At 49.3% G+C, this 23,978-nt stretch overlaps 1 protein-coding gene across 1 annotated transcript in view; it reads left to right on the plus strand.

Annotated features, from left to right (window-relative positions):
• LOC116523713 (fibrillin-2-like) overlaps nucleotides 1–23,978 on the plus strand; it is a gene marked incomplete at its 5' end in the record, with an annotated part of 185,510 nt that overhangs the window by 27,576 nt on the left and 133,956 nt on the right. Inside the window, 6 exons of the mRNA XM_032238847.1 lie at nucleotides 4,314–4,466; nucleotides 10,926–11,123; nucleotides 12,825–12,968; nucleotides 17,018–17,137; nucleotides 17,950–18,075; nucleotides 22,317–22,439. Of these exons, the coding sequence (XP_032094738.1) occupies nucleotides 4,314–4,466; nucleotides 10,926–11,123; nucleotides 12,825–12,968; nucleotides 17,018–17,137; nucleotides 17,950–18,075; nucleotides 22,317–22,439 (864 nt within the window). The remainder of the gene's footprint in view (nucleotides 1–4,313; nucleotides 4,467–10,925; nucleotides 11,124–12,824; nucleotides 12,969–17,017; nucleotides 17,138–17,949; nucleotides 18,076–22,316; nucleotides 22,440–23,978) is intronic.

The following is a 23,978-nucleotide window of genomic DNA, read 5'->3' on the forward strand; positions in this document are numbered from 1 at the left end:
ATTGTTTATCTGGGGAAAAAAAATTAGTTCCTCGGCTAGTTGTGATGTAGTCTACAATTTGGCGTGAGACCCTGCAGTCACCCTGAGGGGGGGGGTGCTGCATGCCCCACTTATGCGGTGAACTCCAGCAGGTACCAGATGAGGAGCTTATTAAAGACCTTGTCAGAAGTAAAAAGAAGGAAGGTGAAGTTGGTTAGTTTGATCCTGGTTAAAATAAGGCGTGTTTTTGTACAAGGCTCTGCTAACTCTTTAGAGCGAGAGAAAAAGAGAAAGGCAGGAGAAAGGGAGAAAAAGAAAGAGAGGGAGGAACAGAAGGAGAGAAAGAGGGTGAAAAGAGAAATAAAGAGAAACAGAAAGAGAAAAAGAAAGAGAAAGAAAGAGAGAGGAGATGGAAGGAAAGAAGGAGAAAGAAAGAGCGTGCACGCGAGAGAAAGACACAGAAAGAGAAAGAGACAGAAAAAGAGAAAGGGACAGAAAATGAGAGAAAGAGAGAGAGACAGAAAGAAAGAAAGAAAAAGACAGACAGAAAAAGAGAAAGAGACAGAAAATGAGAGAGAGACAAAGAGAAAGACAGACAGAAAAAGAGAAAGAGAGAGACAGAAAGAGAGCCCACAGACGTTGCATAAAATGGGCAACGAAGCACTAAAATGATAAACAAGGATATTGAATTTAAAATTCAATTTAAATAAAATGTAATACATAACTTGCTTTCCTCTTCTCTTTCTCTTTCCCTCTCCTTCTTTCTTTCTCACTATGCCTCTCTCTCTGTTTCTCTTTTCTTTTTTCTCTCTCCCTCTCTCTGTTTCCCTTTCCCAATTTCCCTTTTTTTCTCTCTATCCCTCTCTCTGTTTCTTTCTCTTTCCATCTCTTTCCCTCTTTCTCTCTTTCTTTCTAACTACCCCCTCTCTGTTTCTCTTTTCCTCTTTCTGTCTCCCTTTCTCTCCATCTCTCTTTCTCTCTCTGTCTCTGTCTCTCTCTCTGTTCCTCTTGCTTTGTCCCTCTCTCTGTTTCTCTTTTCCTCTTTCTTTCTCCCTCTCTCTGTTTCCCTTTCCCTCTTTCCCTTTCTCTCTCTATCCCTCTTTCTGTTTCTCTCTCTCTCCCTCTTTTTCTTTCCTTCTTTCTGTCCCTCTGTTTTTCTTTCCTTCTTTCTTTATCCCTCTCTCTTTCTCTCTCTGTTTCTCTTGCTTTGTCTCTCTCTCTCTGTTAGTCTTTCTCTGTCCCTCTCTTTCCCTCTTTTCCTCTTTCTCTCTCCCTCCCTCCTTCTCTATTTCCTTTTCCCTCGTTCTCTCTCTCTCTCATTCTCTGTGTGTGCTTGTGTTTTTCTCACTTTCTTTCCCTCTCATTCTCTCTCTCTCTCTCTTTGTCTGAGGAGGAGAAGGAGAGGAAGAATTACGATCTCGGAGTGAGGATGGGGGTGGGGGTGGGCAGATCGTATAAGCATCTGGACCCTGAAAATCCTTTCCTGGCTGCCAAAACGTTTAGCAATGCTGGGCAGATTTAATTAGGCAAGGCAGTGTTTTAAAAATAACCAAAGGGCTCCCCAAGGAGGCCTTGGCGTGGCCGACCGGACGACGTCATGCCCCCGGCCGTTTCCCTGGAGCGAACATGTGCCGTGAATGTGCTGTCGCTGGCTGTGATGGACAATATTTTTTCTGGCCCAACTTGAAAAACTTTTTCCGAGTTACGTTTCTCATCCTGAAAGGCTCTTTTGTTCCCTCGGATAGCAGAGCACCTGGGGAGCCTCTGAGCATCCTTTCTCTTTGCCCGGCACAAGATATTTTTTGTGGTCCTGATTAGGAGCCTGGAGGCCTCCTATCAACAGTCCCAGACAGTCAATTTTTCCAACAGGAGTGGAGCCTTTTCTGATGGACCCCGGGTGATTTTCCCCCGTTGCAGGCAGGAAATCATATAAAGGAACTATTTAAGGGCGGAGAAGCAGCTGCTGGGGGCTTAAACCCTGCTTAAATAGAACGGAATGGAATAAGGAATAGAATAGAGTAGAATAGAATAGAATAGAATAAGAAATAAAGTAGAATGGAATGGAATAGAATAGGAAAAAAAAGAATAGAATAGAAAAGAGAATAGAATAGCAATAGCAATAGCAATAGCAGTGGACTTATATACCGCTTCATAGGGCTTTCAGCCCTCTCTAAGCAGTTTACAGAGAGTCAGCATATTGCCCCCAACAATCTGGGTCCTCATTTTACCCACCTCGGAAGGATGGAAGGCTGAGTCAACCCTGAGCTGGTGAGATTTGAACCGCTGACCTGCTGAATGCAGTGCTGCATTTAACCACTGCACCACCTTGGCTCATAATAGAATAGAATAGCAGAGTTGGAAGGGACCTTGGAGGTCATGTAGTCCATTTCTGACAAGTGGCAGTCCAATCTCTTCTTGAAAAGTTCTAGTGATGAAGCTCCCAAAACCAAGCCCAAATTTTATTTTATTTTATTTTATTTTATTTATTTTATTTTATATTTTTTTTTCTTTTATCTTCTTTTATCTTTTTTTTCTTTTATCTTTTCTTTTATTTTTTATTTCCTTTTATCTTTTCTTTTCTTTTTTAATTCCTTTTATCTTTTCTTTATTTTATTTTTATTTTATCCCCGCTGCCCCACAGCAAAGGTCGCAGGAGGAGGAGGAGGGGGGACCCTGCAATCCTGTGCCTTCAATCCCCCCTCTTTCCGTGGGGAAGTCCCTTAACCACAGGCTTCCTGGGCCTTATTGGACTCCATTCCCCATCTTCCCCAGCCAGCATGGCGGATGCAATGGGTTTAGTGGGTGATAGATTGATTGATGAGATTCAAAGTTACAACACTGAAAAAAAGGACATTTTGTTTCACACTTACGACCACCTTGATTCAGTGTAAACGTTTGGCAACGGACTCCTATTCATGACAGTCGCCATGTCCCAGGCCTCACGAGATTCCCCCTTTGGTGACCCTCTGACAAGCCCACTCCACGGGGAAAACCGGATTCGCTTAACGACCATGTCACTAACTGAATGACGACAGCGGTTCCCTTAACAACGTTGGCAAGCAAAGTCGTAGAGTGGGTTGAAGCTCCCTTAACAAAGGTCTCACTTAGCAACATAAATTTGGGGCACCCAAAGATTTGTAAATCTTGCCTTTTTTAATATAACTTTCAAATAAGGAAAAAAAAAGAGAGAACCAGGTCATCCCCTGAAGAGGAGAATATGTAAACACAACAACGGATAGAGTGGATGGAGGGAGGAGTAGAAGGAAAGATAGGAAGGAGAGGAGAAAGGAGAGGAATAGGAGAAAGGGAAAGGCAGAGGAAGAATTGGAGGGAATGTAAGAGTAGGAAAGAGGGGAGGAATGGGAAGAAGAGGGGAAGGGTAAAGGGGAGGAAGGGGAAGGAGAGAAGGGAAAGGAGAGGAGGAAGGAAGGAAGGAGAGAAGAAAGAGAAGAAAGGGGGGTAGGAAGGAGGGAGGGAAGCAAGGAGGGAAGGAAGGAGGGAAGGAAGGAGAGAAGAAAGGAGGGAAGGAAGGAGGGAAGGAAGGCGGGAATGTAGGAGAGAAGGAAGGGGGGAGGAAGGAGGAAAGGAGAGAAGGAGGGAAGGGGGAAGGAGGGAGGGAAGGAAGGAGGGAAGGAAGGAGAGAAGGAGAGAAGAAAGGAGGGAAGGAAGGAAGGAAGGAAGGAGAGAAGGAGGGAAGGGGGAAGGAGGGAGGGAAGGAAGGAGGGAAGGAAGGGGAGTAGGAGAGAAGAAACGAGGGAAGGAAAGAGGGAGGGAGGGAAGAAGAAGTAGGACCGTTGTAAGATAAGACGGATCTATGGGATGGTAAGAAAGCAATCTTCAAGTATATTGTCAACTGTAGGGAAAATATTGTTATAAATACATATTATTAATAACAGTTATGAGATCATATAATTGTGAATGTACATATGAAATTGATAAAATTAAAAAAAAAAAAATTGGGGGCACCATTGTGGCCGTAAGTTGAGGTCTACCTGTACCAATGGTGGGTTCCGGATCCCATCGCAACCAATACGCTGCGATGGGGCTGGGTGTCCACCACATGCACCCATCACCCATGACGCTCCAGCTGCACATCGGAGCGTCGCACAGGCACCGTACGCTCCGTGCACAGGCGCAAATGGCCCGGTTGGGTCAAATACGGCTAAGGAACGTGGGCGGGCGGGCGGGCCCTCCGAAGCACCCTACCGAAACGGTGCCTGCTGCTCCCAGCAGGCACCGGTACACCCATACCGAGGCGTACTGCCCAGAAGCTACCCCTGCCCACCCGCCTCCGGCCATTTCCTTGCTCACCTCTGTCTCTCTTCTGCCTGCAGACCAGCGGATTGGCACCTGCTTCTCGGCGCTGATCGGTGGGCGGTGCGCCGGGGAGCTTCCTGGCCAATACACCAAGATGCAATGCTGCTGTGACTCCGGACGCTGTTGGGCCATTGCCCAAACGCCAGAGATGTGTCCCGTACGGGGGTCAGGTGAGTAATTTGTCTAAGACCCCACAGCTCCCGGGGGGGGGACACTTCACACTCCAGAGGGGGCTGGAGGCTAAAGCATACGATGAATGTTGAATGTTGAATGTTGATTTTATTTATATGTCGCCCTTTTCCCCCGAAGGGGACTCAGGGCAGCTCACAACTCAAACCAGGGAAGGGGGGGATACAGACAAAATTAAAAACGACACAAAACAATACATGGTTTAAAACACACAGCAGTCATACCATTCGAGACGGGGGCAACGGTTCTTTAGCCCCAGGCCTGTCGGAACAGCCAGGTTTTAAGGGCTTTGCGGAAGGCCTGGAGGGTGGTGAGGGTTCGAATCTCCACGGGGAGTTCGTTCCAGAGGGTCGGAGCAGCCACAGAGAAGGCTCTCCTCCGGGTAGTCGCCAGTCGACACTGGCCGGCGGATGGAATTCGGAGGAGGCCTAATCTGTGGGATCTAATCGGTCTAGTGGAGGTAATTGGTAATGAACAGTTACAGGAATTGGTTATGTCTAGTTTGATGAAAAGAAGGAACGGGGGGGGGGGGGACATGAGAGCAGACTTCCAACATTTATACAGATTAACAGAGTTGGGAGGGACCTTGTAGGTCATCTAGTCCAACCCTCCCATCCGTTTCAGGAACCGCCCCAGAGAGGATGGGGTCCACCTATTCTCTAAGTATTGAATTATCACATTTTTCAAGCCAAAGTGCTCCAAAAGAAAAGAAGGACTAGGGATGTGTTGTGGCCCAGCAGGAGCCGTTGGAGCTGCCACCAGACTCCGACAGCGAGGGGCCCTATGAGTCGGCTCTGGAGGATGTGGAGGACCCTGGATAGGGTGTTGACTCCGAGCAGGGCGCAGAGAGGCTGGTTGGCCACCAGGAGGCGCCTGAGCCTTGGACCAGTGGGGAGGAGACAAGGGAGTTGGTCCTGGATGCCCGGCAACAGAGGGCTAATAGGCGTAAAGAACAGTTGCGCAGTTACAGGAGATAATTGGACTCAGCTGGTGTTATTAGGCTCCTCTCAAGACTATAAAAGGAATTACTTTCCACACGCTCATCGCAGGAATCAACGTATTTACTAGAGCTGGAGAACACTCGTTGCTAGCTTGGCAGGCTGGATTGCTGCCAAGGTTCGTCTTTACGTTAGTTAGAGCCGAGGTGGCGCAGTGGTTAGAGTGCAGCACTGCAGGCTACTTCAGCTGTTTTGCAGTTCGGCTGTTCAAATCTCACCAGCTCAAGGTTGACTCAGCCTTCCATCCTTCCGAGGTGGGTGAAATGAGGACCCAGACTGTGGGGGCAATTTGCTGACTCTGTAAACCGCTTAGAGAGGGCTGAAAGCCCTATGAAGCGGTATATAAGTCTAACTGCTATTGCTATTGCTAGTGTGTGCTGGATTGCTGCCAAGGTCTAGTCTGTGTGTTAATAAAACCTTGAAGTATCTTTGCCTCGGCGTGCTTTGGTGTATGACGAGGGGGGTCAGAACAGGATGACATGATAGCAGTCTTCCAATATTTGAGGGGCTGCCCCAAAGAAGAGGGAGTCAAGCTATTCTCCAAAGCACCAGAAGGCAGGACAAGGAGCAATGGGTGGAAACTAATCAAGACAAGCAACCTTGAACTAAGCAGAAACTGAGGACAATTAGTGAGGACAATTAACCAATGGAACAGCTTGCCATCAGGAGTTGTGGTGCTCCATCACTGGAGGTTTTAAAGAAGAGATTGAACAATTACTTGTCTGAAATGGGACAGTGTTTCCTGCCTGAGCAGAGGGTTGGACTAGAAGACCTCCAAAGTCCCTTCCAACTCTGTTATTCTACTTTAGCACACCAGCAATGGATTATAAATAAATGTGAAACAGGCCCACCATTCGCCGTTCCCTTCTGCTGCCAGGTTTTCAGTGAGTCTTGAATTTTCACGCTCGTAATCCCCAGCCAGCATTTAACCAGGGTGGGTTGTCGGTGTTTATGGATGATGGGATCTGTAGTGCCTCTGAAGGGCAACACGGGGAGGCATACTGAGGATGCCAACAATTCTCCGAGCTCAGCAGCCTGTGTGTGATTGATTCGAAGAAGTGGGCACAGTGCTTTTGATAGACAGACAGGGGTACCTGTCTTTTTTTAAAAAAATAGACTTATATACCGCTTCATAGGGCTTTCAGCCCTCTCTAAGAGGTTTACAGAGTCAGCATATCGCCCCCAACCATCTGGGTCCTCATTTTTACCCACCTTGGAAGGATGGAAGGCTGAGTCAACCTTGAGCCGGTGAGATTTGAACCGCCGAACTGCAGATAGCAGTCAGCTGAAGTGGCCTGCAGTACTGCACTCTACCCACTGCGCCACCTCGGCTCTCTCTCTCTGTCTGATAGGATTCAGCCGGTTCACACCGGTTCGATAGGAGTTGTACCTAATTTTTTGCTGAGTTTTGTTGAGTTTGTTAAACCGGTTAGATGTGTTCCAGAGAATCTGTGTTTTCCAGAACACGTCTGGTTTTCGTTCAACTTCCTGCGCATAAGGTGCCAGCAGAGGGCCAAAGCACCAGTGGAAGAACATCCGAGGATCAGGGAGGGTGCTGAAGTGAGCAGGCCGGTAGTGGTTTGGGGGCCTGTGTCGCTGGAACCAGCAGCAACCCAGGCCTGCCACTCCCCTGAACCGGTTCTCCAGGTGCAGCCATCTTGTTTTTTGCTTTTACGCCATGCGAAGAACAAATTTTATTGCACTGTGTGTGCCCACAAAGAGCGCATCAAGTGAGCACGCGAGCGGCGCACACACGAGCAAACAGGCAGTAGTGCCTGCCACCCCTGGAGCATGTGTCCTGCCTGCAGTGCCCATGCTGCCTGCCCCTTCCTTCCCAGAGCTGGAATGCTGCCGCATTTAAGTGCCAGTATATGCCGGCCTTCTCTCTGGTGGGACTGGGCAGCTGTTGGAGAGAGGCAGGTTCATTTCAGCACCTGGCACCCAGATGCCCTCACTTTCCCCAAGCATTTCTTTGCCTGCCTGATTTTCAGCTCCGTCGCCAGAGGTGGGTTCCTACCGGTTCGCACCAGTTCGGTAGAACCGGTTCGTCAAATCTACCAAACCGGTTAGAAGAGGTTCCACCAATGGACTTGGAAAGCAGGCCACACCTACAGAAGAGGTTCCGAATTTTTTTGAAACCCACCCCTGTCCGTCGCGTTTCTCACTGTTGTGTGTAGGGAAACAAAAGTTTGTGGGACTAAAAAAAAAACACAGTGTAATCCTTCAATTCCAACTTTTTACAATAATTAAAAAAGTTGGAACTGATGATTGAACTTTTTTTTAAAAGCTCCACAAAATTTTGTTTCCCTGCACATGATGGGTGAGAAACGGGATGAAGCGCAACGAGGATGGAAATCAAGTAGGCAAAGGAAAGCTTGGGGGAAGCGAGGGCATCTGGGTGGGGGGGGGCAAACTCAGAAGGACTCTGCGGCAGTAGAGAAACGGGCAACGGAGCGGCTGGTGCAAGGGAAGGAGTAGGCCGCTCCATTTCCCATTTCTCCAATGCAGTACGGCGCGCAGGATCCACTTTGATAGTGTGGGGGGGGGGGATTTAATTTAACAACTACAACAACAAGCCCAGGTTGGCCATTGTAGGAAACTCTTCCCACATGTGCAGTGGAGCTGAGGACGATGGGCCACGTTTCCCATGACAGCCAACCTGACCCTGGGCGAACCGATTGTTAGTGTATCTAGTTTTTCATCTGTGTAATTTTTGTAGTTTTCCATCGGCGCTTGTTTGTAATCTTTGTATTGCTTGCATAATTGTCTCTAGTGTTGTAGCCTTCTCTTTTTCGGTTCACCGACAAATGCGCGCTCGACAAAAGCGCACCGACGAAACCGCGGGGAGAAAACCACGAATTCAAAATTGCGCCGACGAATGAGCACAGAAGCGCGCCGACAACAGCACGCTGACAGAAGCGCGCTCTAAACCTAACCCTAAACCTAACTCTAATCCCTTACCTTAACCCTCATCACGCTTCTGTCGGCGCTCTTTTGTCGGTGCGCCTTTGTGGGTGCGCTGTCAACGTTGCAGTTTTATTGCCGCGGTTTTGTCGGCGTGCTGTTGTCAGGTGTGCATTTGTCGGGTCACGCTCTTTTTCTTGCTGGATCATTGTTTGTATTGATCTTCACCCTCCTTCCGGAGAAGAGGCAGAGGTCGTTGTTGTGGAGCCCATTGGCGTTACCTTCCTGCTGATCTTCGTGGTTTATTCTCTCTCTTTCTTTTTGTGGCTCAATCTAATTATAGTTAACTATAAAAGAGGAAGGGGAAAAGAAAGAGAAAGGAAAGAGAAAGGAGAGAAGTAAAAATTACGATTGTTAAATTACTTGAATCCCACCACTGGGTACCAGCTACACCCCCTTCCGTTAGGAGACGGACTTACGATCACAATTGAAGCAGGGGTGGGTTTCGGATGCCGCTACTGTCGTTTTGCTCAGGGATGCACCGCACACGTGCGCTTAATGCTACAAAAATTGCTCTGAGAATACGCAGAAGGAAAAAAGAAGATGGCTGCGCCTACGGCACCACCAAGGTAACCGGTTCGGGGGCGTGGCATGCCTGAGTCGCTGCCGCTTATAGCAACCCAGGATGCCAGGTTCCTACCGGTTCGGCCGAACTGGTCCCAACTGGTAGGAACCCACCTCTGAATTGAACCCAACGTTGTTGCTACTGAGCGAGACAATTGTTGAGTTTTGAGAATTGAGCCGAGGTGGTGCAGTGGTTAGGGTGCAGTACTGCAGCTACTTCAGCTGACTGCTATCTGCAGTTCAGCGGTTCAAATCTCACCGGCTCAAGGTTGACTCAGCCTTCCATCCTTCCGAGGTGGGTGAAATGAGGACCCGGATTGTTGTTGGGGGCAATATGCTGACTCTGTAAACCGCTTAGAGAGGGCTGAAAGCCCTATGAAGCGGGATATAAGTCTAACTGCTAACTGCTATTGCTATTTTGCCCTGTTTGACTACCTTTCTTGCCACTGTTGTTAAGTGAATCACGGCAGTTGTTCAGTGAGCAACACAGGGGTTACGTGACTCCTACCACTCCCCCTTGACTTTGCTTGTCCGGGGGGGGCGCAAAAGGGGATTGCGTGACACCCAGAAGCCTGCGACCGTCACAAATATGAACCAGTGCCCAAGCGTCAGAATTTTAACCACGGGGATTGTACAACGGCCGTAACTGTGGAAAATGCTCCTGTCACTTTGTTCAGTGCCGTGGAAATGTCGTTCACGAACCATTATAAGTCGAGGACTGTATGTATTAGTTGTGGGGGAGGGAGGCAGTGGTGAAATCTAACCCCCCCCCCCTGGTTCTGTGGGCATGGCTTGGTGTCATGTGACTGGGTGGGCGTGGCCAACTTTTTCTTCGCTTTCAGCTATTTATTTATTTTTAGATTTCTAAAGCGTTTAAAACCGAACAGGCAGAGGGAAAAAAATGCTTTAAAAAGCAGAAAAAAAGCTTCAGACAATCACGCAGCTCAAAGCTGAGCCATGCAATCCTCGGGAGTTGTTTTTTTTTTACTACTGGTTCGCAGAACGAAGGGCAATCATCCCTATCGGTTTGGCTGAACCGAGCCGAGTCGGGAGGATTAGGGGACTGGAGGCTAAAACCTATGAAGAACGGTTGCAGGAACTGGGAATGTCTAATTTAATGAAAAGAAGGACCAGGGGAGACATGATAGCAGCCTTCCAATATCTCAGGGGTTGCCCCAAAGAAGAGGGAGTCAAGCTATTCTCCAAAGCACCTGAGGGCAGAACAAGAAGCAATGGGTGGAAACTAACCAAGGAGGGAATCAACCTGGAACTAAGGAGAAATTTCCTGACAGTGAGGACAATTAACCAGTGGAACAGAAGTTGCCTCCAGAAGTTGTGAATGCCCCAATACTGGAAGTCTTTAAGAAGATGTTGGATAGCCATTTGTCTGAAACGGTATATAGGGTTTCCTGCCTAGGCAGGGGGTTAGACTAGAAGACCTCCAAGGCCCCTTCCAACTCTGCTATTGTATTATATTGTAAAAACCTAGTTTAAATCAAGAGGGAACCAACCTTGTTTCAGTTCAGGACAGAATAATCCACTTAGTGAACTGAACCACTGCTCATAGATATGGAGTTTCAAAACATTTAAAGGGCTTATGTGTTAATTTTGCAGCCAAGATAGATCTTTGGGATTTCATGTTTCGCAAGTCAGACAAAGGTTTCCTTGAGGTCATATTGACAGATTGACCAACTAAGAGGTTTCCTGCCTGGGCAGGGGGTTGGACTAGAAGACCTCCAAGGTCCCTTCCAACTCTGCTATTGTATTGTATTGTTTTGATTTCAGCCCTGGGGGAGGGTATTTTTCTTTAAACCTCTTCGATCAATTGGCAAACATTTAGCCGTGAGTTTTATAGTCACCCGTAACTTTCTCAATCGATAACCAGGAATACGATCTGTTCTTCATTTCCCGCAGACGAATATCGTTGGTTGTGCATCGACGGTCTTCCCGTCATTCCGGGCTTCCCTGGCAGTTTTCCGGGCCTTCCAAGCTTCGGTCCCAACGGAGTCGGGCCAGGGATAAGTGGCCCTGGAAGTTTTGGACCCAACGGAGCCAACGGACAAGGGGGCATCCCTGGATTGCCAGGGACAGGCCCCGGGAGTTCCAGCATCGGTGAGAGAGGGCGCCTTTGTTGAAGAAATAGAAGCAAAGAGGGGGTTAAAATCTGGGTCTCCGTGCCCGGCGGGTACCAGCTGAGGTCTTTGGCTGTCGGGCACCCAAATTGGCATCTTTGACCCAGGCTGCAAGAACGGAGTCCAGGGGCCAGAATGCCCAAATGGCATCCGGCTAAATCGGCCTGCAGGTCATCCAGAGATGGAACACGAACCAAGCTCCGTCAATGAACGGGGTCCAAAGTAGGAGGAGGAGGCAAATTGGGGAGTTCCTCAGACGTGTGTGTGTGTGTGTGTGTGTGTGTGTGTGTGTGCAAAATTTGACTGGGATTTGGAGAACCCCCCCTTCCTGTGATGGATGGATCAGATAGATAGATAGATAGATAGATAGATAGATAGATAGATAGATAGATAGATAGATAGATAGAATGGATGTAGATCGATAGATAGATAGACAGACAGACAGACAGGATGGATGGGTAGATAGATAGATAGATAGGTAGGTAGGTAGGTAGGTGGGTAGGTGGGTGGGTGGGTGGGTGGGTGGATGGATGGGCGGGCGGGCGGGCGGGCGGGCGGACAGACAGGATGGATGGATGGATGGATGGATGGATGGATGGATGGATGGATGGATGGATGGATGGATGGATGGATGGATAGATAGATAGATAGATAGATAGATGGATGGATGATAGACAGACAGACAGACAGATAGAAGGGATGGCTAGCTAGCTAGCTAGCTAGCTAGACAGACAGACAGACAGAAAGACAGAATGGGTGGGTGGGCGAGTGGATGGATGGATGGATGGATGGATGGATGGATAGATAGATAGATAGATAGACAGACAGACAGACAGACAGACAGACAGACAGGATGGATGGGTAGATAGATAGATGGATGGATGGATGGATGGATGGATGGATGGATGGATGGATGGATGATAGACAGAGACAGACAGACAGAATGGATGGGTGGGTAGCTAGCTAGCTAGATAGACAGACAGACAGACAGACAGACAGACAGACAGAATGGATAGATAGCTGGCTGGCTGGCTGGCTGGCTGGCTGGCTGGCTGGCTGGCTGGCTGGCTGGCTGGCTGGCTGGCTGGATGGATGGATGGATTGATGGATGGATGGATGGATGGGCAGACGGACGGATGGTCTGGGAAGCAAACCCACCAACATCTGAGACCCATCAGCAGAATTTGGAGTAGGGGCCATTCCTGAAGGCTGGATCTTGCTCCAAAACTCCTTTGTGTAAAAACTCAAATTCTCGTCCACATGGTTCTGCAACCCCAAAAGTGACTGTGTTGCACCCAGGAAGGGCCTGAATTTTGGTCAGCAGGCTCAGTGTGCCAACGAGGGCATTTCTGCCCTGGGCAAGACCACTCCCGGAGAATGGGGGGGCGAAGAGCCAAGGTGGCGCAGTGGTTAAATGCAGCACTGCAGGCTACTGCTAGATCAGCAGGTCAGCGGTTCAAATCTCACCGGCTCAGGGTTGACTCAGCCTTCCATCCTTCCGAGGTGGGTAAAATGAGGACCCAGATTGTTGGGGGCAATATGCTGACTCTCTGTAAACCGCTTAGAGAGGCCTGAAAGGCCTATGAAGCGGTATATAGGTCTACTGCTATTGCTATATTGCTATTGCTATTGCTATTCCCCTCCGCACGACTCCCCCCTCCCACTGCCATGTCTCTTCTAGGCACAGCGACGCTGAACCAGACAATCGACATCTGCAAGCATTTCACCAACCTGTGCTTGAACGGGCGCTGCATCCCCACCCCGTCCAGCTACCGTTGCGAGTGCAACATGGGCTACAAGCAAGACGTGCGGGGCGAGTGTATCGGTGAGCAAACCACAGTCGGTGCAAAGCTCCGCCGTTGCTGGTTCCTCGGTCTGAGCTTCGGCTCACAGCCAAGGTGGGAGCTGCAGATCCCAAAAAGCCAAGAGAAGGTTCTGACTTAGGCTCCCTTGAAAGGCGGGCAGAGACCAAATTGCCCGTTAGTTTTGCAAGGCCGCGTGGAGCACAGAGTCAAACGGAGCTTCAGAGTTTAAACCGATCAGAACGAACAAAGTTGCTTCCTCCAGAAGCTCACGCGCCTGTGCTCCTCTTTTATGTCCTATGGAAGGAGCCTCCAAGCCTTACTCCCGAGTCGCCCCTTTTGCCTTAACTGTCCTTGCCTTCTGACAGCTCTGGGCATGCGCGCACTGGGAACAGGCTCCCCCTGTTCCTCTGCCTCACTGATGTCCGTCTCTGGAGGCTCCAGAGACAGCATATAATCCCCAGATGGCCCTGGCTCCCTCTCTGCCTCCGACGCAGAGCCCTTGTCCGAGTCTTTCCCACTCCAGGATTGGCCCAAGTCCCCAGATGTGCCTTGTAAAGAAGGTTCGGGGCACTCTCCTCCCGAGTAGTTGGGTCAGTCTGCACTGTTCTGGCCTTCTCTCTACTCTCCGTGCTCTTGGATCAGGAGAGAGAGGTCCTTGCTCCTCCCTCTGTTTCTCTGTCTCTCATGTTCACTGCTTAGCCTCTCTTGGTCATACTGCCCCTCTTCCTCCCTGCCTACAAGCACTCCCAATCCTGAAAGGCCCTGCCCTGATTGGGCCGGCCCCTCCCCATTCCCCCCCCCCCCAAGCCAACAAAGTCCTCCCCTCGATCTCTCACTTCTGCCTTCTCTTCCTTCGCAGATTCAGGCTCCGACAGGGCCACGACACTCCGCTTGCAATAAGGGGATTTGCAAAACCGTTTGCAAAGAGATGCAATTTGCAAAAAAAGATGAGCAGTGAATTGCCGATTTAGCGGCCCGATTAATTTCCTGGAAGACGTTATGAGTCCCAAACGTAGAAATGGTCTGAGGCAATTAGGGAAACCAAAATCATTCATTCTCTTGTTTGTCTTTATGATCACTGCTCTGTAATATTAACTGTGGCGGCTCCTTGCTTGGGATATGACTCAGCTCCGATTAAAATAAAATAAAATCTTTGAGGTCACCTGGTTTTAAAACATTGGAGATGCCCGTCAGGCAGTGCTAGAGGCTTTTAAGTGATGGATAGGATGCCCCCACCCAGAAATTTATGCTTCTCCAAACCTCCCTGAGCCTATTTATCCAACGACAGGCGTGGGACTAAAATTTGGGATATTCATTATAATAATGGACAGTTTGGATGGAGATAAATTACTGGGGCAATATTTATTTCAGTTTTCTGGGAAAGATGGCATCACAGATGCCAGGAGACCCGTGACATCGGATGCTGAAAAAAATATGGATTTGTGGTCCTTTCCAAAAATTGCATCTCCCTTCAGTTTTAACAGGGATTGCTGAAAATGCACTGAAAAAAATTTTTTCTTTCCTTTTTTTTCCCTCTCTCTCCAAAGGGGCAGGTTTCTGATTTAATTAAATAAGAAGGAGCTGAACTTGAAGTTTTCATTAAAAATCCAAATTCCCCCAATGAGTGACAACCTCCCCAAGCTATGAAACATGCAAAAATCAGGAGCCCCTTTTCCAATCCATCATTTTTAGGAAAAGCAGAGACATTCTGATAAATCCTACTACCTAGACTTACAGGCATTTGTTTAGTGACTGTTTAGAATTGCCGTTTTTCAGACTTACAACCTGTTCTGACCCCCCTCCGTCCGGTGAGTAACACCGACACAAGCTTACTGTTAGCCACACTTTATTCACAGTAATTACTCACAGACAAGACGTTGGCAGCAACCCAGACTCCCACAGATAAGAGATACACACAAGAGCTTCTCCAGCTTGGTATGAACGGTTGTGTCCTGCAAAAGGTCTCCTCCCAAAGTCTCTTCTTATATACTCTCTTGGGAAGAGCCAAACCAGAACCACCTGGGCTTGATTATCTCTTATGAGTCTGTCTCCGTAATTGCCGCCTCCGTTTCTCAGCCCTTCTCAATCTAGCATTAGGGACAAACTCTCTTTGATCTTCCCCACTGCTCCATGCTTCAGGCGCCTCCTGGTGGCCAACTAGCTTCTCTGGTCCCTGCTCTGAGTCTGAACCCTGCCCAGGGTCCTCCACATCTTCCATAGCAGACTCATAGGGTCCCTCGCTATCGGAGTCCATCGGCAGCTCCAACGGCTCCTGCTGGGCCACAACACAACCCCAGGCTCAAAATTTAGACGCTTGGCAATCGACTCATATTTATGACGGTTGCATGTCCCAAGGGGGGGGGGGGTGTCACGCGATCCCCTTTTGCGACCTGGCAAGCAAAGTGTGTGGGGAGGCCTGATTCACTTAACATCCGGGTTACTAATTTAACCACAGCAGTGGTTCATTTAGCAAACCATGGCGAGGAAGGTTGCGAAAATGAGGCAAAACTCTCTTAACAAATGTCTCGCTTAGCAACAGATATTTTGGGCTCCGTTGTGGTCGTGAGTCGCTAACCACCTGCCAAAGGAAGGCACTTGAGTGACACTGCTCACAAAAACATCTGCTTTTGGGTATAATTTGCAGTTCAGAAAAGGCTGGTTAGACTTTCGCTGATTAATGGATCCTCGGTGTTTGTGAATTTGGCCACTTGAAGATGGGTGGACTTCAACTCCCAGAATTCCCTAGCCACCATGGTTGATTGGGAATTCTGGGAGTTTCAAGTCCACCCATCAGCTGTAGCTCCTGTCCACACTTCTGAAAACGGCCCTTTAAGTATCTTGGCTGATTTTTCTGCACTTGTAAAAAGAAAAAATCCATGAGAAAGAAAAGCTAGGCCAGCAATGGTGAACCTTTTTTTGGTTGGCGTGCCATAGGCAGGGGGAGCACAGGGGGGTCGTGCGCGGGCGTGCTGCGCCCATAATGCAATGTGCGACAGCCCCCACAGTGCTCATGGGAAGGCACGGCCCCCCATTTTTTGCATGATTTTTTAACCCTCCCCAGGCTCCTATAAAGCTTCCCTGAAGGGCCAGAGGACGAAAAATGACTCTACGAGCAAACGGTTTGTCCGTTGAGCCGTTTTTATTCCTCTGGAGCCTTCAAGGAAGCCTCTGGAAGGTCCCTGAGGGCTCCGGAGGGCTTAAACCGGCCCTACGAGCAAACGGTTTGTCCGTTGGGCCGTTTTTATTCCTCCAGAGCCTTCAGGGAAGCCTCTGGAAGGTCCCTGAAGGCTCCGGAGGGCTTAAACCGACCCTTTGAGCAAACGGTTTGTCCGTTGAGCCATTTTTATTCCTCCAGAGCCTTCAGGGAAGCCTCCTGAAGATCCCTGAAGGCTCCGGAGGTCTTAAACCGGCCCTACGAGCAAACGGTTTGTCCGTTGAGCCGTTTTTATTCCTCTGGAGCCTTCAGGGAAGCCTCCTGAAGGTCCCTGAAGGCTTCGGAGGGTTTAAACCGGCCCTACGAGTAAACCGGAAGTCCGTTCCCGAACTTGCCGTTTGCCCATAGGGCTGGTTTTTTGTGCTCCGGAGGCTTCAGGGAAGCTCCTGAAGCCTCCGGGGGGCTCCGTGGGGGGCGGGGGGGCTCTTTTCACCCTCCCAGGGCTCCTATAAAGCCTCTGGAGCCTGGGGGAGGGCGAAAAATAGCCTCAGAAAAAGACTGAACTCAGCTGGCCGGCATGTACATGCGCACTGGCCAGCTGACAGAGCAACGCCTCGCGTGCCCTGACAAATGGCTCCCCGTGCCATAGATTCGCCATCCCGGCTTTCGCCTGTTGCAGCCTCCACAAGCCCCATTTTCCCCGTTTGCTGCAAGGAGGTAAATTGCTGGGAGGCAGAGGCCGAAGGGTGGGTGCCGGTGGGTGGGTGGAGGCTGTATTCGGTATATAAGACGCACCCAAATTTTCACCTTCTTTTAGGGGGGGGAAAGGTGCGTCTTATACTCCGAAAAATACGGTATAGAGAGTTGTCTCCAATTGACTCGTATTTGCTCTGTCTCCCGCTCTCTCGTTGCAAGACATGGATGAGTGTCCGAGCAGCCCCTGCCTCCATGGCGATTGTGTGAACACCCCCGGCTCCTACCACTGCAAGTGCCACGAAGGTTTCCAGAGCACGCCCACCAAACAGGCCTGCATTGGTAAGTCAAAGGGGTGTGTCTATGTGTGTGTGACGGTGACTCTCCCTGGGATCCGTGGCTGAGAAGAATTGGAGGAGCAGGAATCAAAATCAGATTGCAAGTAGGGAGGCCCACCAGGGGGGTCAAAAAAGTCAAGATGGCAGTTGAGGTGTAGCAAAGAGAGAGGTGACCCTTTCATTGCATCAGGGCAATTATCTTCTCTACGTTGTTTGGACTACTCTCCCCTCCGTATTTGGACTGGAGAGAGGTGTCGCTGGGAGTATTCCGGGCATGGGTTGTGGGATTGAGCTGGGGTGATGGGAGTGCAGGGCCAGTGATGGGTTCCAGGCAGTACCGGTGGCAGCCGGCAGCAGCGGCCACCGTACCCTCCCGGTGTTTCATTGGGCTCACCTGCCCACCTGCGTTCCTTACCTCTTTTTGAGGAAAATGGGCCAATGGCATATATGCGCACAGCGTATGCCGCTTATGCGACCTCACCAAGCAGCTGGGGCGTCACAGGGCGGTGGGGTGCACAGCTTGCGCGCACGAAGTGGACGTCCGGCCCCATCGCAGCGTACCGATTGCGACGGGATCCAGAGCCTGTGCAGGAGCCCTCCCATTTGAGGATTCTGCGTAGCAGAAGGAGGTTTCCTGCCCGAGGGTCTCCCTGGGCTCACCTGCAGTTCTTCCTCAGCCTCGCCTGGACTTCCACTCCCAGAATCCTCCTGGCCCGCTGGGGAAATTCTGGGAGTTGAAGTCCAGACATCTGAAAGTAGCCAAGGTTGAGATACACTCTTCCAGGCAGTGTGTTCACCCTACGGATCCCCTTCCAGATATCGACGAATGCATCATGAACGGGGTGATGTGCCGCAATGGACGGTGTGTGAACACTGACGGCAGCTTCCAATGCATCTGCAACGCCGGTTTCGAAATCACACCTGATGGGAAGAACTGCGCAGGTAAGAAAGGACTGGAGGTTCATGCCTTGTTGGGGTGGGGTGATAGGTGAACTGACTTAGGCCTCCCCATTCCTTTCACACCTCCTGCGCAATCTCTGGGCAAAAGGCGACTATCAAATGCTCCTGTAAGGTCCCAGCATTCTCCCCGATCCACCGAAATGCCCGAGAGACTCCAGACGAGGCTTGCAAAATATAAATATATCAGCTTTTATTTATGGCCATAGCAAAATCTGGGGGACCAAACTATATCCAAAACACACTAACAAATGCATGGAAGGAATAATACCACTTAATAATGCCTTGGTACGGCCATACTTGGAATCCTGCATTCAGTTTTGGTCTCCACGATGTAGAAAAGATGTGGAGACTCTAGAAAGAGTGCAGAGAAGAGCAAGAAAGAGGATTAGGGGACTGGAGGATAAAACATATGAGGAACGGTTGCAGGAACTGGGTGTGTCTAGTTTAATGGAAAGAAGGACCAGGGGAGACATGATAGCAGTCTTCCAATATCTCAGGGGTTGCCACAAAGAAGAGGGAGTCAAGCTATTCTCCAGGGCACCTGAGGGCAGAACAAGAAGCAACGGGTGGAAATTAACCAAAGGAGAGAAGCAACTTAGAACGGAGGAGAAATTTCCTGACAGTGAAAACCAGTGGAACAGAAATTGCCTCCAGAAGTTGTGAATGCTCCAACACTGGAAGTCTTTAAGAAGATGTTGGATAGCCATTTGTCTGGAACGGTATAGGGTTTCCTGCCTAGGCAGGGGGTTGGACTAGAAGACCTCCAAAGTCCCTTCCAACTCTGCTATTGTATTGTATTGTATTGTATTGAATAGCCACCTCCCACAAGAGGGGCTCAGAGTATTATATACATTTTAGGCAGATAGAAACAAAGTTTATCAAATCAGAGACAAAGATTTGTTATCAAAGTGATCTTTGAAGCATCCTTTTATTCAAACTCCTGTCTCTGTCTCCCTTATCTATGGAGGATTCCTACAGCCTTGTGTAGGGGGTGGCAGCCCCCCCCTCCCCCCCGGCCAAGTTGTTTTTTAGGAAGAATGCTTTCAGGATTTCTGAGCCAGGAAAACTCTCTAGTTTGGTTCCTTTATCTATGGGGCCTGATATTCCCCTGTAACAATTTCTTCTATGGTTTCAAGAAGGTGCTTAGCTTCAGAGCCAAGAATAGAAGCGAGAGGCAGCAATGAGATAACATTTGCAGTAATGCCATCCACTATTAAGATTACAATTTGTTAGGCTAGAAAACAACACATTTCTGACAGTATACAATAATAGAAGCAGAAGCCAATTTCAAAGCTTAATTCTTAATAAATGATTCCTAGCAGTTTTTTCACATCAGAAGCAAACAGCCAATATTGATTCATATTGTTTCATATACTCCTTCGCTCCAAAAACAGAAGTGCCATTTTAAGCGCATTTTACGCATAATTTGCATGCATGTAAAAAAAAAAAAAAGCACATAATTGCAACCAATATCTTGGATTTCCCCAGAATGCTCCAGGAAAGAAACACCACATTTATTTCAGCTTTATGCGCCACCAAATGAAGTCCTGTCTCTTTCCTGTACTTGAGTGACATTATCTGAGTGACACTCGGGAGGACGAAAAACGGCCCTACGGACAAAGCGGAAGTCACTTCCGGTTTCCTCGTAGGGCCGGTTTTTGCCCTCCGGAGCCTTCAGGGAAACTTCCTGAAGGCCCCTGAAGGCTCTGGAGGTCGAAAATCAGCCATACAGGGAACCTGGAAGTGCGGGAATGTTGACTTCCGGGTTCCCCGTAGGGCCAATTTTCGACCTCCGGAGCCTTCAGAGGCCTTCAGGAAGTTTCCCTGAAGGCTCCGGAGGACAAAAACCGGCCCTATGAGCAAACCGGAAGTGACTTCCGGTTTTTCCATAGGTCCATTTTTCGCCCTCCGGAGCCTTCAGGGAAGTCTTCTGAAGGCTCCGGGGGTCGAAAATTGGACCTACGGACAAACCGTCACCATTCCCAAACTTCTGGGTTCCCCATAAGTTCATTTTTTGCCCTCCGGAGGCTTTAGGGAGGGCTGTTTTTGCCCCCCCCCCCCGGCTCCTAGAAAGCCTCTGGAACCTGGAGAAGGCGATAAAACCGTGACAAAAGCAGGGGGGGATGTCGGTGATCGAACATATGTGTGCGTGCTGGAGTGTGCGCACCCGTAATTGTAATTGTAATTTAATAAATGTATATGCCACCCAATCCCGTAGGACTCCGGGCGGCTTACAAAATACAAGAGTAAAAATGAAAGTTAACATATAGGGAAAGAGAAAACAGATTTAAGAGCAACACACCATACACTCAACCTAGGTGGGTCTGGACCTCGTTCATGGGGTCAACAGCCCCAGGCCTGCCGGAACAGCCAGGTTTTAGTGGCTTTTCGGAAGGCCGAGAGAGTAGGAAGGGTCCGGATCTCCGCGGGTAGATCATTCCACAGGGCTGGGGCAGCTACAGAGAAAGACCTCCCCCAAGTGGTCGCCAACCAGCATTATGGGTGTGGCACGCCTGCGCACAACCCCCCTCTGCTCCCCCCACTTTTGGCATGGCTGCCAAAAAAGGTTTGCCATCACTGACCTATTCGGCCGAATTGTACCGTACTGGTAGGAACCCACCTCTGATCTGATGTGTTTGCAGGAGCATGCTTGAGCATAGGTGTCGGCATTAAAGGCACCTGTGACCCCTGGGATAATACATCAAGACGTCACAATGCTAAACCCGGCCCTGGTGTTATTTGTGCTAAAGGCTTGTAGCGGGTGGCTCTTCAGTCAGGGACGAGTCTTCCGATGGTGAAACTTTCTTCCGAATGTCTCTTTTGAGGTCCGTGGAGCGAAGCACCATTGGTGGATCTCCTGTGCTCCTTGGGCTGACCCAGTCCCTGGAGCTGTTCCTTAGACAAGGCCTGGTCCTCGCCCTGCGACTAAGTCCTGCAGGGTTCCTGCGCCATCTCTTCTCCGTTCTTCTATGCCCGCCAGGAGCTCCTGCTGGTTACATGGCCCTGTGCGGATGGAACCGGGGAAGGAAGGAAGAAAATGGAGAAGAAGGAAAGAAGGGAGGGAAATGAAAAAGGGAGAGGGGGGGGAGGAAATGGTGAGAGGAAGGAAGGAAACGGAGAAAGAGAGGAAGGAAGGGAAGAGAGGGAGGGAAAGGAGAAAGAGAGGCAGGAAGTGGAGAATGAGGTGAAAGGAGGGAGGGAGGCAATGGAGAAAGAGGGAGGAAGAGAAGGAGGGAAAGGAGGAAGAGAGGAAGGAAGGGAAGAGAGGGAAGGAAAGGAGAAAGAGAGGCAGGAAGTGGAGAATGAGGTGAAAGGAGGGAGGGAGGCAATGGAGAAAGAGGGAGGAAGAGAAGGAGGGAAGGGAGGAAGAGAGGAAGGAAATGGAGAAAGAAAGGAAGGAAGGGAAGAGAGGGAAGGAAAGGAGAAAGAGAGGCAGGAAGTGGAGAATGAGGTGAAAGGAGGGAGGGAGGCAATGGAGAAAGAGGGAGGAAGAGAAGGAGGGAAGGGAGGAAGAGAGGAAGGAAATGGAGAAAGAGAGGAAGGAAGGGAAGAGAGGGAAGGAAAGGAGAAAGAGAGGCAGGAAGTGGAGAATGAGGTGAAAGGAGGGAGGGAGGCAATGGAGAAAGAGGGAGGAAGAGAAGGAGGGAAAGGAGGAAGAGAGGAAGGAAATGGAGAAAGATGAAAGGAGGGAGGGAGGCAATGGAGAGAGGAATGAAAGGAATTAGGGAAAGGGAAAGGAAGGAAAAGAGAAAGGCAGAAAATGAATAAAGAGGAAGGAAGGGAAGGAGGGAAAGGAGAAGGAAAGAGAAAGAGGGAGAGAGAGAGGAAGGAAGGAGAGAATTAGAGGGAGGGAGGAAGGACTGAGAATGGAAGAAGGGAGGAAGGAAGGAAAGAAAGTCTTTATCAAGCAAGCACAGAAACCAAGAACAAACCCATAAAATACCAGAAGTTTATTTCAACTGGCATCCAATCAGCCAGGGTCAAATGCGGGCAGGAGAAAACCGGACCGGGTGATCCCTCTGCTGGGGGGGGGGTGGCAATAAAACCGCATCCAGCCCGGGGTGGTGCCAAGGTCCTTCCGTCCCGTTCCCCGTTTCCCAAGGCCTGAGCTTGACACCCGCCTGCATCTCTGAGCTCCCCGACTCTCACGAGGGGTGGGGGGGGATCCCTAGGGCAGGTTTCGCTCCCCCCCCCTGACGGTTTTCTCGCCCTCTGCTCCACAGATCACGACGAATGCGCCACGACCAACATGTGCCTGAACGGAATGTGCATCAATGAGGACGGGAGCTTCAAATGCATCTGCAAGCTGGGCTTCGTGCTGGCCCCCAACGGGCGCTACTGCGTTGGTGGGTGTCCAATGGGGGGGGGGACGACTCCAGGGTAAAATGGAGCTGGGACAGAAGAGGGTGGGGAAATATCCGGATTCTGGTCTGTTGGACATGAAATCCTTGGGTTCTTCTTTCCTTCCTTCCTTCTTCTTTCTTTCTTTCTTTCTTTCTTTCTTTCTTCTTTCTTTCCTTCTTTCTTTCTTTCTTCTTCTTCTTTCTTTTCCTTCCTTCCTTCTTTCCTTCTTTCTTTCATTCATTCTGTTCTTTCTCCTTCCTTCCTTCCTCTCTTTCTTTTTCTTCTTTCCTCTTCCTTCCTTCCTTCTGTTCTCTCTCTCTCTTGCTTTTTTCTTTCATTCTTTCCTTTCTTCTTTTCTTTCCTCTTATTCTTTCTCTCCCTCCCTTCCTTTCTTTTTCCTTCTTTCTTTTGTTCTTTTTTCTTCTCTTCTTTCATCTCTTCTTTCCTCTTTCTTTCTTTCTTTCTTCCTCCCTTCTTCTCTCCCTCTTTTTTCCTTTCTTCTTTCCTTCCTTCCTTCCTTCCTCCCCCCCCCTCTTTTTCTTTTTCTTTCTTTTCACAAATGGGCTTTAACTTACAGAAGGCATAATAACGGGGGAATAAGTGATTCCTCAGGAATTGTGGCAAATGAAGCTGCCATGAAAGAGATGAGGCAGATATCCATTGCTGCAGAATACGGGAGCCAAAGGAGGGCAGATGTGACGGGGAAGGAAATCTTTTGCAGATCTTCATGATTTGATTTGATTGGTAGGAATTTGCATGCAGCCATGTTTTCCAACCTTGGCAACTTTAAGCACTGCTGGCTGAGGAATTCTGGGATTTCGTTGCACATGTCTTGAACTTGCCAAAGTTGAAAAACACTGGCAGACACTTCAAAGCACCCTGGCTTTTGAGAGAGAGAGACACCGGGGGGGGGATCAAAGTGCAAAACGGTTGCCAAAAACTAATTAGCAGAAGGAGACCTTTAGCACCAGCCGCATCCAAAAGCTCAGCAGAAAAGTTCTTCAACCGCCTTTGAAGGCCAAGAGTTGAGGACATCCTGTATCCCAGGGGACAAAGGGTTCAACGCCCTGGCTTAAGAGAGGGTGAAAAATCCCAGTAGACGCACTACTCTAGAGTAGGATAGGATAGGATAGGATAGGATAGGATAGGATAGGATAGGATAGGATAGGATAGAAAATATGGAATGGAGTAGCAGTAGACTTATACCGCTTCATAGGCCTTTCAGGCCTCTCTAAGCGGTTTACAGAGAGTCAGCATATTGCCCCCAACAATCTGGGTCCTCATTTTACCCACCTCGGAAGGATGGAAGGCTGAGTCAACCCTGAGCCGGTGAGATTTGAACCGCTGACCTGCTGATCTAGCAGTAGCCTGCAGTGCTGCATTTAACCACTGCGCCACCTTGGAGTAGAGTAGAATAGAATTAAATAGAATGGAATGGAATGGAATGGAATGGAAAATGTAGAATAGAATAGAAATAGAATAGAATAGAAAATATGGAATGGAGTAGAATAGAGTAGAATAGGATAGAATAGGATAGGATA

Source organism: Thamnophis elegans, unplaced genomic scaffold, assembly GCF_009769535.1.
Source record: "Thamnophis elegans isolate rThaEle1 unplaced genomic scaffold, rThaEle1.pri scaffold_97_arrow_ctg1, whole genome shotgun sequence".
Taxonomy (NCBI): domain Eukaryota; kingdom Metazoa; phylum Chordata; class Lepidosauria; order Squamata; family Colubridae; genus Thamnophis; species Thamnophis elegans.